Raw genomic sequence first — 18,784 nt, 5'->3', positions numbered from 1 at the left:
CATTCCCTGTCTGTCTCATTCCCTGTCTCTCTGTATCTCCACTGATAGTATAAGAAACTTATGTGTGAGGTAATATGCTAAGAATGTCCTTCATTGCCTATAGCAACCAATCACAGCTCCTATTAATGGCCTGTGGCTTCCAGCTCCATTGACTTTAATGTAAGGAGGTTTTTTGGTGAATAATTGTAAAGCGCAGGATTCAATTTTCCCCTCAAAACATAGTCTATGATGTTCCCTGAGTCACATAAGGCGCTTGTACAAAATATCGCGATTGTAAATGAGACAATGCGGATTCCTTTAGCTGACACACACACACACACACTAACACACACACACACACACACACACACACACACAAATATACACACACATAGACGCACATAGACACATACACAGAGACACATATACACAGACACACATACACACACACAGACACACATACACACACAGACACACATACACACACACAGGGCCGTATTTTGCCTTCATGCTGCCCTAGGCACTTTAAGTGGTCGCGCCCCTTAGTGACAACGTAAAACTGAGTTTTCGCACACGACATCTGTTTAAGGCAGATCTACTCTGTAGCACACTATAAAAAGTATCAATAAGAAACTAACCCCCCCCCCCCAATGGGGATCACCACAGGCACATCAAAACATAGCATGAGTATAAAATATTCCCACCACACCGTCCCCACTTATATACTGTGACTGTGACACTGCCCCTAATAAACTAAAACACCACTGTGCCCTCCCTTATAAACTACTGTATATCCACCACACCTTCCTCGATTATGAAATATGATCTGTACATTGTGAGGAGGGAGCAGCATGATGTGAGGACAATGTCCCATGCATGCTGCCCCCTCCTCACAATGTCCCATGCATGCTGCCCCCTCCTCACAATGTCCCATGCATGCTGCCCCCTCCTCACAATGTCCCATGCATGCTGCCCCCTCCTCACAATGTCCCATGCATGCTGCCCCCTCCTCACAATGTCCCATGCATGCTGCTCCCTCCTCACAATGTCCCATGCATGCTGCCCCCTCTTCACAATGTCCCATGCATGCTGCCCCCTCCTCACAATGTCCCATGCATGCTGCCCCCTCCTCACAATGTCCCATGCATGCTGCTCCCTCCTCACAATGTCCCATGCATGCTTCCCCCTCTTCACAATGTCCCATGCATGCTTCCCCCTCCTCACAATGTCTCATGCATGCTGCTCCCTCCTCACAATGTCCCATGCATGCTGCCCCCTCCTCACAATGTCCCATGCATGCTGCTCCCTCCTCACAATGTCCCATGCATGCTGCTCCCTCCTCACAATGTCTCATGCATGCTGCTCCCGCCACACAATGTCCCATGCATGCTGCTACCTCCTCACAATGTCCCATGCATGCTGCTCCCTCCTCACAATGTCTCATGCATGCTGCTCCCTCCTCACAATGTCTCATGCATGCTGCTCCCTCCTCACAATGTCCCATGCATGCTGCCCCCTCCTCACAATGTCCCATGCATGCTGCTCCCTCCTCACAATGTCTCATGCATGCTGCTCCCTCCTCACAATGTCTCATGCATGCTGCTCCCGCCTCACAATGTCCCATGCATGCTGCTCCCTCCTCACAATGTCCCATGCATGCTGCTCCCTCCTCACAATGTCTCATGCTTGATGCTCCCTCCTCACAATGTCCCATGCATGCTGCTCCCTCCTCCCAATGTCCCATGCATGCTGCTCCCTCCTCACAATGTCTCATGCATGCTGCTCCCTCCTCACAATGTCTCATGCATGCTGCTCCCGCCTCACAATGTCCCATGCATGCTGCCCCCTCCTCACAATGTCCCATGCATGCTGCCCCCTCCTCACAGTGTCTCATGCATGCTGCTCCCTCCTCACAATGTCCCATGCATGCTGCTCCCTCCTCACAATGTCTCATGCTTGCTGCCCCTCCTCACAATGTCCCATGCATGCTGCTCCCGCCTCACAATGTCCCATGCATGCTGCCCCCTCCTCACAATGTCCCATGCATACTGCCCCCTCCTCACAGTGTCCCATGCATGCTGCTCCCTCCTCACAATGTCCCATGCATGTTGCTCCCTCCTCACAATGTCTCATGCTTGCTGCCCCCTCCTCACAATGTCCCATGCATGCTGCTCCCTCCTCACAATGTCCCATGCATGCTGCCCCCTCCTCACAGTGTCCAATGCATGCTGCCCCCTCCTCACAGTGTCCCATGCATGCTGCCCCCTCCTCAGTGTCCCATGCATGCTGCCCCCTCCTCAGTGTCCCATGCATGCTGCCCCCTTCTCACAATGTCCCATGCATGCTGCTCCCTCCTCACAATGTCCCATGCATGCTGCCCCCTCCTCACAATGTCCCATGCATGCTGTCCCTCTCCATGAGCTCCTAATGCTGCCTTCCTCTTTTCCATAATGAGACCTTCATGTTGCCCCACTCATGCTAAGACCCCCACACTAACGCTTATGCTGAGACCCCCCACACACACACTACCCCACTCTTGATATTGACTCCCCTACATTGCTCCAATCCATACTGATCCCACACATGCTGCCCCTTCTTCATAATGAGCTCCCAATGCTGCCCCCTTCTTATTCTGAGTCCTTACATCCCCCCCACCCAATCGATTTTGTCATTGCACTATCCCTCATCCCTTGTCCTCTGTCTCTAGCATTAGCCCCTCTCTCCCACTCCCCCAGCATCAGCTTCTCTCCCCCAGCATCAGCCTCTATCTTCCCTCAGCATCAGCCTCTCTCCCCCAGTCTCAGCCTTTGCCTCCCCCCAGCCTCAGCCTGCCCCAGTCTCCGCCTCAGCCTCCCTCCAGCCTCCCCCCAGTCTCCACCTCAGCCTCCCTCCAGCCTCCCCCCCAGTCTCCGCCTCAGCCTCCCTCCAGCCTCCCCCAGTCTCCGCCTCAGCCTCCCTCCAGTCTCAGCCTCCCTCCAGCCTTCCCCCAGTCTCAGCTTCAGTTTCCCTCCAGCCTCCCCCCAGTCTCAGCCTCTACCTCCCCCCAGTCTTAGCCTCTGCCTCACTCCAGCCTCCCCCCAGTCTCAGCCTCTGCCTCCCTCCAGTCTCCCCCCAGTCTCCGCCTCTGCCTCCCTCCAGCCTCACCCAGATTCAGCCTCTGCCTTCCTCCAGCCTCCCCCCAGTCTCAGCCTCTGCACCCTCCAGCCTCCCTCCAGTCTCAGCCTCAGCCTCCCTCAAGTCTCAGCCTGAGCCTCCCTCCAGTCTCAGCCTCAGTCTCCCTCCAGCCTCCCCCCAGTCTCAGCCTTCCTCCAGTCTCAGCTTCTGCCTCCCTCCAGCCTCCCCCCAGTCTCAGCCTCTGCCTCCCTCCAGCCTCCCCCCAGTCTCAGCCTCTGCCTCCCTCCAGTATCAGCCTTTGCCGTCTTTCCCCCCCCCCGCATGCGCAGATCTCCGGTCTGCATTAGAGACACTCCCACGCTCCTTATGAATCCACTTACCTGCTCCAGTGCCCGCCGCCATCTTCCTGGCTCACATATCCTCTTCTGACACCGGCTTCCATCACGGCGTCCTCTGCGGCGTCCTGCTGTGAGCTCTGCATGTGACGTCCACACAGCAGTGGACACAGCACAGAGGAAGGAGCTGATTGGCGCGCACCTGTGACCCCGGAAGTGCAGGCGCCGGCAGTTCCGGGGTCAATCAGCTCCCTGTGCTCGGCAGCCGCAGAAAAAAAAATGTAAAAAAAAATAATTTTTTTTTTTTTGCTGCCAGAAGGTGCCGCCCCTCACAACCTGCCACCCTAGGCACCGGACCACGGGTGCCTAATGGTAAATACGGCCCTGCACACACACAGACACACACATACACATTCACTCAGCTTTATATATTAGATGTACACATATGGCTGACGATTCTGTCTGGGGCTCGTCATTTTGATGACCCAAAAAACGATGCATGCAGCTTTTTTCGGGCTGTCAAAATGATGACTAGCGGTTAATCTTTGATTGGTGAGGACTGTCTGCAGAATCAGAGATTTTCCAAGTTGTGTATCTATGTATGTCAGTGTATATGACTGTATAGATTTATGTCTGTCTATATGTATATTTTGTGAATATGTCTTTAAATATGTATGTGTATGTATGCCTGTATGTGTATGTATCTGTGTATGTGGGTGTCTACATGTGGATGGGGCCCACTGAGACACTTTCACCCGAGGCCCACAAAAGCCTGGAGCCGGCCCTGGCTGTCGGTATTACGCCATGGGCACACACTGAGGTTTTTATGCAATGTTTGGTGCAGTTTTGTCACAAATCTGCATGCCTATCCTTATGTCAGCAAAGTCAATGAGAATTCTGAAGTGTTGTGCACATGTTGCTTATTTTTTTCTTGCAGATTTGGCGCAGAAAATAATCTGCAGCATGTCAATTCTTGGTGCGTTTTTGGCTGTGTTTTTCAACCCTTACACCCATTGGCTTCATTATGAAAAATCCATTGCAAAAATGCAGCACAAATGCAGGAAAAATGCAGCAAAAATGCAGGAAAAAATGCACCTTGTTTTTGGTGCAAGAAGATGCAGATTTGGTGCAGAAAATTTCTGCACCAAATACCTAACATGCGCACATACCCTACTGTGTAATCTGATCTTGACTTAAAATAAAAAGTTTTACAAGTAAATTGCAGGCTAACACATAATACACAAATTATCTAATTTACCATAACTGTTTATGAGCCTTCAAAAAAAAAATAGATTTTACAAACCCAATAATTGGTTGCATTAAATTCTCACCCTTTTTTCTATTGTGAAGTGCTTCCATGCTTGGGCTTGATAGCTGGAGAAGTATTGATGGATAGTAAATTTTCCATTTGTCCACTTGAACAGGGCCGAGCCAGGCTGGTTGTTCTTGTTAGCCATTACAGCAAAGTAGCCAACATCTTGGATAAGAAAGATCTCCAGCCCCATCGATTCTGACGCGGTAGCAAGGTTCTGGTACTCCTCCACATAGTCAAGTTTCTCCTTTCCTAGTAAGAGTTAAAAATGTACAACATTACTGCAGATCTAATTCACACTCAGCCTCCCCTGATAGCTAATGCTTTATTTTGACCTTTTATTAAATTGTAGAAATTGGTCACGTAACCTTACCTGCTAAAAGCTTTTAAATAGTTCTGTCTAGCAACTTATAGAGAAATCTGTCATTTCCTATAATACTTCTCTTAAATTTTATTTTTAGCCATTTAAAAATACACACAGAGAAGACTACAATCGATAATTCTGGTGTGTGTATATATATATATATATATAATATATATATATATATATATATACACACAAATAAATACACACATATATACACTTTTGTATGACATAGCTGAAGTCAATGTACTCACTTTGCTAAGATGGTCACTTTTTTTCTTCTTTAATATAACCGCACATTCATATAGACAGAAATCACGAGAACTTGATGTTCCAAACCGATGATGTATGCAGTAGTAAGTTTTGGGAGTTTATTTTTTTTTGTTTATGCTTTGTAATAGAAATAGCTATTAAAGGATTATTCTCATAAACTTGCAATAAACAACTTTGCAAAATTACTTGTTATTAAAAATCCTTTCTGTTCTCAAGATCTGAGGGATTTTTAATTCTATTGTTTACCGCTCATTGCTTTGGTTATCAGCCACCTCAACAGTCTATCAGTGATGTCCAAATATTCGCAGTGCATAGAAGCTCTTTCCAGTAGATCTTGTAAGGAAGGACTGCTCTGAAGCTGTCCAGGTTTCTGGAGTGCACTGTCACAATGTGCTCACGATCATATTTGATTTGGTACCACTGCGCTCCTTTGCTACAGAGGTAAAGCTGCCTCTACTAGCAGTATCGGAGATTGTACAGTTCTGGCCTGTAGAGCAATGATACTGCAGGTCTGAACTGTCAATCAAACATGAGCGCACTGCCACCCCGCAAACAGGAACCCGGGATGAGGGAGAGTGATGCGCTCCTGTTTCGGAAAGTGAGCAAACCCTTATAATTATCACTTGTAAAACAATTATGGGTTGTGTATCATGTGAACAGAAAAACATGGTGATTATGGTATTCAGGGACATAGCTAAAATGGGCTGGGCACTTTTAGCACTTTAAATGTGTCTCATCCAACGAAATTGAATATTTACCAGCTGTACATGAAGTTGTGATGAGGACACTTTTCTGTTGTGATGGCTTACGAAAAAATCTACGAGAAAGCCATAAAGTCTGCACTTTGCAGGCTTAGGAAAAAAATAACCAGTTAGGCACAGGGGACAAGGATGGAAGACATATGGGCCAAGAATGGGGACATAGGGGCCAAGAATGGAGGACAAAAGGGCCCAAGACGGGGGTCATTTGGCTCCAGGATGGGGACATATGGCTCCTGAATGGGGGACATAAGGGCCCAGGATGTAAGACATAGGGAACCAGGATGGACGACGTAAGGGCCCAAATTGAGGGACATAAGGGCTTAGGATAAAGAACATTGGGGACCAGGATAGGGAACATAAGGGACCAGGATGGAGGACAGAGGGTACCAGAATGCAAGACATAAGTCCCCAGGACGGAGGACCTAAGGGCCCAGGATGCAGGCCATAGTAAACCAATATGGGAGACATAAGGGCGAAGGGTGGGGGTAATATGGGCCTAGGATGGGGGACATATGGGCCCAGAATGGGAGACATAGGGGATCAGGATGAAGGACATTGGCGCTGAGGATGGGGGACATAAGAGCCCAAGATGGATGAAATAAGGGCCCAAGTTGGAGGAAATAAGGGCCCAGGATTGAGGACACAGGGGACCAGGATGAAGGACATAAGGGCCCAGGGTGGGGGACTTATGGGCCCAGAATGAGGGACATAAGGGACCAGAATGGAGGACATAAAAGACCATGATGGAGGACATAGGGGCCCAGAATGAGAGACATAAGGGCCCAGGATGGACAACATTAGGGCCTTGTTTGAAGGATGTAGAATATAAGGGTTCAGGATTGGGTACATTATTACATAAAGGGGTCAGGAAGGGGGGACATTATTAAATAAAGAGGCCCAGGATAGGGGACATTACAGGAAGGAGCCCATGATAACTGTAACTGACCTTAGTACAGAAAGGGGCCCAAGATGGGGGGGTGATATTATTACAGAAAAGGGTACAGGATTGAGGACATTACTACAGGAAGGGGCCAAAGATGTGGAACATTACTACAAGACAGGGCCTAGGATGGAGGACATTATTACAGAATGGGGCCAGAGCAGAAGAAATTATTACGCTTTTTTCCATTTTTTTGTGTATCATAGGTTGCACCATCTAATCACATGCCTTCTGAGATCTGATATTTATAACATCTCCAAAATAGAGTATACTTTTTATTTGGCTATCCTATTTATATATTCTCCTATTTATGGAGATTACCTTTTGGTGTTTGGCAACCATTATATGTATTTGGCTCTTATTTGGTAAAATATCAATTAATAGAATATACCCTTTGTTTGTCTGTCTCCTCTATATATTCCCTTATTCATAGAAAATCCATTTGGAAGCCATTATATGCTTTTGATTCTTATTTAGTAGAATATTATTAAGTTGCTTTCTCTTGACCCTCTTTTTGATTAACTTATACTATTGTCATTAATATACTGTATATTCAGAATCAGATAGGATCTCCATACACATTATTCTGTGGAGATCTAGATATGCATTTTTTTAAATATTTTTAATCCTTTTTATTCACTCTGTGTCTAAAAAATTACTGATTGTTCACTAAATTGGTTTTCAGTCTTATATATGGATTTTTGGTGCCTATACGTACCCCTTTTATCTTTATACTTAACATTATTCACTTTGGGTATATGACACATCTCCCTGATTATTTGGTGGTTAAATCTCTTTCTTTTAAAAATGTATTGCATGTACAGTCATGGCCAAAAGTTTTGAGAATGACACCAAAATTATATTTTCACATGATCTGTTGCCCTCTGGTTTTTAATTGTGTTTTTCTGATGTTTACATCACATACAGAAATATAATTGCAATCATATTATGAGGACCAAAAGGTTATATTGACAGTTATTATGAGTTAATGCAGCAAGTCAATATTTGCAGTGTTGACCCTTCTTCTTCAGGACCTCTGCAATTCTCCCTGGCATGCTCTCAATCAACTTCTGGATCAAATCCTGACTGATAGCTGTCCATTCTTGCATAAGCAATGCTTGAATTTTGCCAGAATTTGTTGTTTTTTGTTTGTCCACCCGTCTCTTGATGATTGATCACAAGTTCTCAATGGGATTAAGATCTGGGGAATTTCCAGGCCATGGACCCAAAATCTCTATGTTTTGTTCCATGAGCCATTAAGTGATCACCTTTGCTTTATGGCAAAGTGCTCCATCATGCTGGAAAAGGCATTGTTGGGCGCCAAACTGCTCTTGGACAGTTGGGAGAAGTTGCTCTTGGAGGATATTCTGGTACCATTGTTTATTCATGGCTATGTTTTTAGGCAAGACTGTGAGTGAGCCGATTCCCTTGGCTGAGAAGCAACCCCACACATGAATCGTTTCAGGATGCTTAACAGTTGGCATGAGACAAGACTGGTGGTAGCACTCACCTCTTCTTCTCCTAATAAGCTGTTTTCCAGATGTCCCAAACAATCGAAAAGGGGATTCATCTGAGAAAATGACTTTACCCCAGTCCTCAGCAGTCCACTCCCTGTACCTTTTGCAGAATATCAGTCGGTCCCTGATGTTTTTTCTGGAGAGAAGTGGCTTCTTTGCTGCCCTCCTTGAAACCAGGCCTTGCTCAAGCAGTCTTCGCCTCACAATGCATGCAGAAGCACTCACACCAGCCTGCTGCCATTGCTGAGCTAGCTCGGCATTGCTGGTAGTCCGATCCCGCAACTGAAACAGTTTTAAGATACGGTCCTGGCGTTTGCTGGTCCTTCTTGGGCGCCCTGGAACCTTTTTGGCAACAATGGAAGCTCTCTCCTTGAAGTTCTTGATGATGCGATAGATTGTTGACTGAGGTGCAATCTTTGTAGCTGCGATACTCTTCCCTGTTAGGCCATTTTTGTGCAGAGCAATGATGGCTGCACGTGTTTCTTTAGAGATAACCATGGTTAACTGAAGAGAAACAATGATACCAAGCACCAGCCTCCTTTTAAAGTGTCCAGTGGGGTCATTCTTACTTAATCATGACTGATTGATCGCCAGCCCTGTCCTCATCAACACCCACACCTGTCTTAATGGAACAATCACTAAAACAATGTTAGCTTCTGCTTTTAAGGCAGGAATGCAATGATGTTGAAATGTGTTTTGGGGGTTAAAGTTCATTTTCTTAGCCAATATTGACTTTGCAAGTAATTGCTGTTAAGCTGATCACTCTTTATGACATTCTGGAGTATATGCAAATTGCCATTAGAAAAACTTAAGCAGTAGACTTTGTAAAAATTAATATTTGTAGCATTCTCAAAACTTTTGGCCATGACTGTACAAGTACACTATACACTGTAAACAGAGCTCCTGTGTAAAATGTCACTGGTGATCACTGTAGTATCTCTACACTATATATAGAGCTCCTCTGTATAACGGTACTGATGATCACTATTTTACTTTTACTTTTACACTATATACTATATACAGAGCTCCTCTGTATAATGGCACTGACGGTAATATTAGTGTGGCGCCCTGGACTAGCCAGGTCGCCACAGGTACTACAACACAACACCCCCACCCCGAGATAGGCACATCAGTCAGACACAAAATTCTTGTTGCCTCCCTCCAGGGGCTGATGTCCACACCAGGTGGGGTGGGGCCTGGTGGTTGGCCCCACCCACTGAGGAGTTCACAGTCCTGGAGGCGGTAAAGGAAGTCAGATCAGTTAGGGAAGTGGAAGAGTGAGGAGTAAAGTGGTAGTGGAGGAGCGAGAACTGACCGTGTCCAGGTACGTGGCCTGGGCACCAAGAGCAAAGTTGGCAGACGGTGGTGGCCGTCTGCAGGAGAGGCAGATCAACGCGGAACTGTAGGACCAGGGATGGGCGGTGGCTCGCCGGTACCAAAGCCAGCACAAACCAGCAGGGCCTGCGGACCCCGACCAGGCTTGGAGTCACCATTAATAAGGTCAAATCCGTTAGTGACCGGAACCCCAGGGGTTTCCAAACAGCCAAGACCCGATTGAAGGCAACTGTCCAAACAGCACAAGGGAAATACAGCTACCGACACTGCTAGAGTTCCCAGGGCCAGAGCCTGCGGGCAAAAGGGCTCCTCCGGCCCATATACACGCTGGGAAGCCATCGGGACCAAAGATACACAACAGGTGCAGGGAAAGGCAGCCACCACCAACCGTCCGGGAGAAACCACAGCAGCCGGCTGCGGGACCCGTCCATCCAGCCGTTTGTTTTACCAGAGACTTGCATCCATTTGTGGCTGAGTGAGTACTACCGTGCTGTCCGGCACCACGCTGCGCAGTCCAAGCGCCCCCCCTGCACCTTGCCAACCCTGCTTCCCCACCACCTCACCGGGCCCCGGGACCACCAACCCCCTACCCACAGAGGGGGAAACAACATCCCAGCTGCTCCTTGCCATCGCTCCCGGGATCCCCATCAACAGCAGCGGTGGTGTCCAACCTCACCACAACTCGTGGGTGGCGTCACGGACCAAATCCCCAAACCACACCACCCCTTTCACTCACAGTTGAGGAGCACCGCTCGAGTCCCCAGATCCGGCCCACCGCTCGAGCCACCGAGCAGCAGCAGCAGCGCCGGACCCGAGCGCCAGCGAGAGCGAAGCAGCGACGGCTCCCTCCCCGCCCGCGACAACTTGGCGTCACGAACAGGATCTTACCATTCTACCGGCTGGTAGAAGTGCACCTTGTGTCCCGCCGGCGGTGTCCGGACGAAAAATTTCAGAAGCCGCCATCTTGGGCGCGAAGATTTTCCCGCTCGAGCGTCTTCTCGAGCAGTGGAGGCGCGAAAGTCGAAGCTCCGCCCCTGGAGAGGAGGTGCTGAGAAAAGACCAAGGGGGGACGCGGATGGAGAGATGGTGGCGTCCTCGGGCTGGAGCGCGGGAGCACCCACCATCAGAGCATCTAAGCTCTGGGGGAACCGAGGAGGAGTAGCCTTTGAAGATTGCGGCCCTTGTGAGCTCCCCGCCGGGACCGCTGCTTGGCTGGAGCGGGAGCTGGGCCGGTTCTGCTTGAAGGTGAGGGCGCAGAGCTTGCAGCAGCTGCTGGATTGGAAGGCGGAGATGCGTAGAATGGTTGCCGTGGTGTGGGCCCGCGAGCAAGGGGCCACTGCGGTTGTGCCGCGTCACGATCAGGCCACCTAAGCTCCTGAACCAGCCTTGATTGCGTGGGAGCCGGGGGCCAGTACTGCAGCGGGAGGTCCAGAGAGAGTGCCGCTGATGGAAGAGAGGGTCCCGAGCACGCTGCCCCCGCCACCGTTCCCAACGGCGATCAGTGGTTCTGGACTGCACTGCCTAAGGAAGGAGAACCCGATGTACCGTCCGGTCCCCGAATGGGCCGAACCCCTGCGGTGGTAGCCACCCCAAAGTCAGCGGTCCCTCCATTGCACCGTTGTCCCCATTGGGACCACCAGTACCTGTTGAATAATGAAAGTAATCAACCGAAGATGTCACCTGATTGTCGATTGTGATTGACCCGGCCGTTGCCGGCAAGTAGTCCCCATAGGGACCCTTTGTTACTGTGCATAAGAAACTACTTATGGACATGCCTGAGAACTAGCAGGGCACCCACAAACTAGTGGAAATGTAAATATGTTGGCATGTTTCCGCTGCCACCTCCGGAGAGGCAGATTGGAGGAAGGGCCCGCAGCAGAGTAGGCTGGGGCCCGACCACCACCTGGACCGGTGGCCATCCTCCGGGGGTCAGGGGTCCCCCTGGACGTGGGGTCCCCTGAAGTGACCGTAGGGTACGAAACACTGTACCCGTTCCCGCTCGGGCAGCCTGGATCTGGACTGGGGTCAAGGGGTGCTGCCCACTTCTTAGGGGCAGCATCAGGGCCAGGTTGTTTGGGTGGGAGAGCGGAAGCCGTCTGTTTTAATAAAAATGTCTACCGTTTATAACGTTGAAGTACTGTGCCTCCCGTTAAGGGAAGTTCATAAATATGCTTTTATTGAATGTTTTCATATGTTTTTACCTTTTGCAGTTTTGAAAAAAATAAATAAATAAAACCGGTGATGGACGGGCAGCCCGGGGACGGTCTGCTGCGAGCGCCAGCGAGAGCGCAGCAGCGACGGCTCCCTCCCCGCCCACGACATTAGTGTTATTATGTTTTTATTAACGATGAGCATCATTGTATTTGGTCGCTATGTAGTGGTAATATGTCGTTTGGTCATGGCGTGGCAGTATTTGTCTCTTGTATGTCGAATTATTTGGTTATTGTGGTGGTAATATGGTGTCTGCTCACAGTGTGGTGTATTTATCCCCTGTATGTGATATTCTAGTATCTATTTGGTATGTTTATGGTGTGATTGTATTTCTCCCTTGTACGTGGTACTATTTGGTTAATATGTGGTGATAATATGTGGTCTGGTCACTGTGTGGCAGTATTTATAACATATTTCACCTTTGATTGCTGAGGTCAGAGATTAAACGGAGCAGACAATTGAAGAGACAAATGGACTGGATGTCATCCTTTCCAATTTGAGCAAAGTTCCTTTAGTATTAATTTTCAAACCTGTAGAAAATACTTTAATACAATTCACAATACTAAGAAATGACTGACAGCTTGACTGGAACGACATGTATGTGACAAGAGGCAATGAGACTCTAGATAAAGGTATATGTACGGTAAGAAGGGTAAAGCGCTTTTACTTTTAGCTACTGTTACTTGTATTTTGTGGTTGATGAAAGTGTGAATGAAACGGGTGTGGCAATCAAAATGGGTGTTGAACCAATTGGGTGTTGCTTTAAAATAGGTATGGTTCCCGAACTCAAAGTGGTAACCTGTTTAAAATTTGAATTCCACAGCTGATCCTATGTAATGCATCCATGGGTTTACTAAATACTAAACATGGTGCCAGTCAAGTCATCCTCCAATGTCAGGCTACTTTCACACATCCGGTTTTTGCTCTGCGGCACAATACGGCGCTCTGCAGAAAAACTGTAACCGTTTTTTTTGCTGCCGGTTGCGGGTTTTTTTGCATAGACTTACATTAGTGCCATATTGTGCCGCAGGGGCTTGCGTTCGGTCCGGTTTTTGCCGCATGCGCCAGATTTAGCCGATGCCGCGGCCGGATGGAACGTTGCCTGCAACGTTTTTTGCTCCGGCAAAAAAAACGCATCGCGCCGCATCCGGCCGCTGCGGCGCATTTTTTAATGCATGCCTATGGACGCAGGATGCGGCGCGATGCGGAAAAAACGCATCCGGCCGCCGCATGCGGTTTCTTCCACTGCGCATGCTCAGTAGCGTGCCGCAACCGGAAAAAACGGACCGGCCGCATGTAAAAACTTATGCAAAGGATGCGGTGTTTTCACCGCATCCGTTGCATAGGTTTCACAGCCGGTTTGAGCCGCACGGCTCAAGCCGGATGTGTGAAAGTAACCTTATGTGACCCCCTAGCCATTCAGTTAGCATCAGGACACATTCATGGGCCAACTGAGTAGTAAAACATTAAAGGGATGTTCTTAAGTTTGAAAGTTATTCCCTATTAATTTACACCTCACAACAGTTTTTTTTTTACTTTTGAAATTGTTATTTATTAGAAGGTCTATAGAGCGTGTGTATTGATAAGTTATTTAATGGTTTAGTGTGGAGGCCATAAGTAGGCTGCAACAAAACAAAAAGAAAAAACAAACCTATCGGAAAGATAACTTTCATACATTCCTTATGGGTGTCTATGTATATAACCTATTTCTATAGTCTATTCACTAGAAAAACTATATTCCATTTGTACATATCAGACTGTTTTGCAGGCTCCATAGATAAAAGCTGTAATCTCTTCTTTTCTTATCCAGGTTATAAAAAAAATATTATTTACCGCCAAGTTTACTAAAGTCAGATTAATTTCAGTGGTTTAGCTGGATTTCAAGAAATGCATTAATTTCTTCATTCTGCCATAACACATGGACTACTGAATATAATGTGATTTTCATTAAGATTACATGAGATACAACCTGCCTGCAGAGCATCAAATACCCATTTCTACCGCTCACCGCTGCTGCAGAATGTAACAATGACCATCCCGAACAATGGAGAAAAGGCAACGGCTAAAAATCAAAGTATTCAGAAGTGTTATGTATTTCTAGAGGTTTCATAAAATCCTTGACAGCAAATATCAGTGCAGCTCCAGTGTATAGCCACAGTCATACTATGGAACAGGATAATGAATAATTCCCTATTAATGGGTTCCTATTGGAATTCCTGTCTACATTAGCAGGAGATCCTTACAAGTTGGAAGAGCTGCAGAAAAACCAGGGAAAACGGATTCCCTACTAACTACTGAGTCCTCCGATGTCATTCACAGCAGCTTGTATTCTGTGAATACCCGAGAGATCTCACAAATGAAAATCACCAGGAGAAGCCAACAAAGGAGAATATGTCATTCACATATATGGGTGAATGTGTGCGAATGAATAAAAATATTCATTTTGAAAAAAACTACTCTTTTGCTTTTCCCAATATTAGATTATTTTACCTGGAAATTTGAAACTATCAATACCTCCTTATGAACGCATATTCTTAGCAAAACATAGAAACCTCAATTAAATATGTACTCCTCCAGCCACTTTCTTAATTTTATCAGCAGGTATTACTAATAATATTATTTTGTGAAAAATGTCCTAATGACTAAAATATCCCACAACAATATTTCATTATGACCTTGTCCACCAAACATAGTACAAAATAAACTTTAGTTGTACCTGTTCCTCCCTGTGACCAACATCTGTCACTCAGAGCTGAACGCCACCCTGAATATCTGACCCTAACTTTGGTGGACACCGCCCAACCACATGCTACATTGCCATTCATTAACTCAGATTGTAGCATAATGAGTACAAGAAATATTGAAACTTAGCCAACTTATCACTTATGTTATAAGTGATCCAATCAATATAGTATTATGTGCACTATATTTAGCATCAACAATTTGCAACTAAGCAGTACATACAGTATATGACAAAAGTGAGTACACCTCTCACAGTTTTTTTAACTGTTTTATTTTCATAGGACAACACTGAAGATATGACACTTTGATACAATGCAAGTAGTCATTTACAGCTTGTATAGTTTGGAGTTAGTGGATGTTAGAGACCTTGCGCTCCTCCACCTTTTGTTTGAGGATGCCCCACAGATGCTCAATAGGGTTTAGTTCTGGACACATGCTTGGTCAGTCAAGCCCATTTACCCTCAGTTTCTTTAGCAAAGCAGTGTTCATTTTGGAGGTGTGTTGTCATGTAGAAGTACTGTATTACGGCCCAATTTCTAAAGAGAGGGGATCATGCTCTGCTTCAGTATGTCAGAGTACATGTTGGCATTCATGGTTACCTCAATGAACTGTAGCTCCCCACATCTGATAGCACTCATGCAGCCCCAAACCATGACACTCTCACCACCATGCTTGACTGTAGGCAAGACAAACTTATCTTTGTACTCCTCATTTGGTTGCTGCCACATATGCTTGACACCATTTAACCCACTAAGTTTATCTTTGTCTCATCAGACCACAGGAAATGGTTCCAGTAATTCTTGTCCTTAGTCTGCTTGTCTTCAGCAAACTGTTTATGGACTTTCTTGAAGGATTCCTTTTGGGAAGACAGCCATCCAGACCAATTTGATTTGGTGTGCAGCGTATGGTCTGAGCAATGACAGGCTGCCCCTGCATCGCTTTAACCTCTCAAGCAATGCTGGCAGCACTTGTCTATTTTGAAACGACAACTTTTGAATGTGAGACTGAGCACATGCATTCAACTTGTTTGATTTTGTTAAACCGCTGTATGGTGTTGGCCATGATGCTGCAACTCAGTTTCAGGGTGTTGTCACACTTCCTATAGCCTAGGCCATCTTAATGTAGAGCAACAATTCTATTTTTCAGATCCTCAGAGAATTCTTTACCATGTTGAACTTCCAGTGATCAGTATGAGAGAGTGTGTGAGCAATAACACAAATTTAACACACATGGTCCCATTCACACTTGAGATCTTGTAGCACTAATGAGGCGGGAAAATGGCTAATTGGGCACAATGGCTATTTTCACTTAGGGGTGTACTCACTTTTGTTGCCAGCGGTTTAGACGTTAATGGCTGTGTGGTGAGTTATTTAGAGGACACCAAATTTACACTGTTACATAAGCTGTACACTGACTATATTGTATCAAAGAGTCATATCTTCAAGTGATATGCCATGAAAAGATATAATAATATATTTACAAAAATGTGAGTGGTGTACTCACTTTTGTGATATACTGCATATTATTTGAGTCTTTCATATCATTTCAAAGAATATTAGTATGTTTGTTTGTATTCCATTGTACCATATTTACAGCTCATGAGACAATGTAGTACTGTTAAAGAGGACCTTTCACCAAATTTTTCATCTTGAACTGGACACATGTTGTAATAATGGCTGCAGAGTGTAATCAAATCTGTTTTTTTTTATTATTATTTTGTCTGTCTTATGCAAAGATAATCAAAGTATTTGGAACCTAATGAAGCAAGTTTTGTTAACAGTTTTCATTGGTAGTGTGCACTTCTTTTCCCAGTATAAATTGACCAATCATAAGCAGGCAATAACAAAGCAGAAAAAGAAAACACCCCACCATACCTTAGGTTTCTCAGTGTCTGAAATGTAATGAGTCATCTCTGATCTCCTGTCTAACCTCCTGCATAATTAGAAATTGCTGGGAGGTGAAAGCACAGAGGAAACACTTTTCAGATGAAGTCCCTGTGTGTGAGATGCAGCACAGCTGAGTTTAGCTGTGTTACATTGCAAACTCTTCTATCAACTCTCCTTCTCTCATAGCACTGTCAGCTCTGCTGTAAAGCCTCTTCCCTCACACTGCCTATCCATAGGGGTGTCAGTAATAACACTTATATTTGTTGTGCTCAAAGGTTTCTTTCAGTACAATACATATGTGTGACTCATCTCCCAATGGGCAGGAACTGACAGTGCTATGTGAGGAGAAGGGTTTGTAATGTGTGACACAGCTAAACTCAGCTGTACTCCTCCTTTCCCCAAAGGGACCTTATCTGAAAGATGTGAGTTGTCTGTGATTTAATTTCCCTGCACTTTCTAATTATACAGGAGGTTAGACCAGGAGATCATAGATGTATTATTACATCTCACACACTGAGAAACCTAAACTGTAGATGTGCGCTCTTTATCTGCTGTGTTGCTGCTTGCTTGTGATTGGTCAACTCATATTAGCCAGAAGATGTACATGCTCCTAGTGAAGTTTGTCTAATAACACCCACTAGTACTTAACCTAAGTTAATGTTATGAACGTAAACACTCTCACACATGGGTAACAGAAAAAAGGAAGATCTACTATAGGGAGAAACTGCACCCAACTGGTTACTGTACAGATTGAAAAGACCCTAGTCACATAACGCAAAACACCACCTCGGACCTGACATCCTAAAATGCCGTCAAGGGGTTTCTTGTACCTCCTGAAGTACCAGAGGGCAATACACTACCAACCTGGGAAGCGAAAGGTGTTGTTATGATTGTGTAGTAAACTCCCAAAGAATGAATAGGCAATAGGGATGTTCGAATACCTCAAATATTCGGCTATGTCCATATTCGAAGAATAGGTCTCCGCTATTCGACTATTTGCGAATATTCGATGCGCAATGTAAGTCTATGGGAAACCTGAATAGCTGCTGAATAGAAACTATTTAGGCTTTCCATAGACTTACATTACGCATCGAATATTCGCATTGCGGCAACCTATTCGTCGAATATTCGCAAAGCCAAATATTGCCGAATATTTGTGATATTCGATCATCCCTAATAGGTAACTCACTAAAGCTGCAACTGTTCCTGTATAGACTAGAGATTCAGACCCCGCAGTCCATAATGGTGCCTGCCATAAGCTATAATGGCCCTAATCCAAGACTAAATGATGGCACCTCGGATTTTGCTGCCTGAACAGCCATTGAGTGCTTAACATTCCTTCTAAAGAACCACAGGGCACAGCAGAGTGAAAATAATCTACAGTGTAGTAAAGAAGGCATGCTGAGATAGGAAGAGGTCTCAGAGTGAGTAAACACAAACCACATAAAACAAAGTAAAATATTATGTAAGTTCTGGTAGAAAGTAAGCCACCTACTTCCTAGCTATAAACAGAAGATAGGTGCAGAAACAAGAGAAAAAATAGGAGGAATATAAACCCCAGCTAGTCTTACACTGACTGGCATATATGGCTTGATATCCAAATGAGATCACCAGCAGGAAATACCAGTAGGGAAGGGAGAAGGTATTTATAGCCACACCTAAAAGGTGACTGGACAGACAAATAAGTAAATGAAAACATCTGTTAACCTAAAAGACAAGAGCAAAGATAACAGATAATAAACACCCCAAAAAAGGTGTATCTGCTATGGCTCAGTGGACAGATAAGCTGACAACAAAGCACAGCATCAACAGTTTGATTCGCGACACATGACAGGTGCACAAAAAGATGCAAAAACCCAGAGGGAGAAAACTAAAAGACTTTCATATAAGGTAGAGAGAGACAGCTAAAGAGACTTACATAAATGGGTACTTCCCTGAAGGAATAGAGTTCCATAATGTAACCTCCACATTATTTTGGGACATCTACCCTCCTTCATGCCTCCTGATAAAGCTGG

The 18,784-nt window shown here is 45.8% G+C and overlaps 1 protein-coding gene across 1 annotated transcript in view; it reads right to left on the bottom strand.

Moving 5' to 3' along the window:
* Window positions 1-18,784, bottom strand: part of TSPEAR (thrombospondin type laminin G domain and EAR repeats) — a 262,150-nt gene that overhangs the window by 96,317 nt on the left and 147,049 nt on the right. Inside the window, exon 7 of the mRNA XM_075318962.1 lies at window positions 4,760-4,992. Within this exon, the coding sequence (XP_075175077.1) occupies window positions 4,760-4,992 (233 nt within the window). The remainder of the gene's footprint in view (window positions 1-4,759; window positions 4,993-18,784) is intronic.

The sequence above is a fragment of the Anomaloglossus baeobatrachus genome, chromosome 7, assembly GCF_048569485.1.
Source record: "Anomaloglossus baeobatrachus isolate aAnoBae1 chromosome 7, aAnoBae1.hap1, whole genome shotgun sequence".
Classification (NCBI taxonomy): domain Eukaryota; kingdom Metazoa; phylum Chordata; class Amphibia; order Anura; family Aromobatidae; genus Anomaloglossus; species Anomaloglossus baeobatrachus.
Note: the sequence above shows the minus strand (reverse complement) of the source record. Positions and strands in the feature narration are given on the sequence as shown.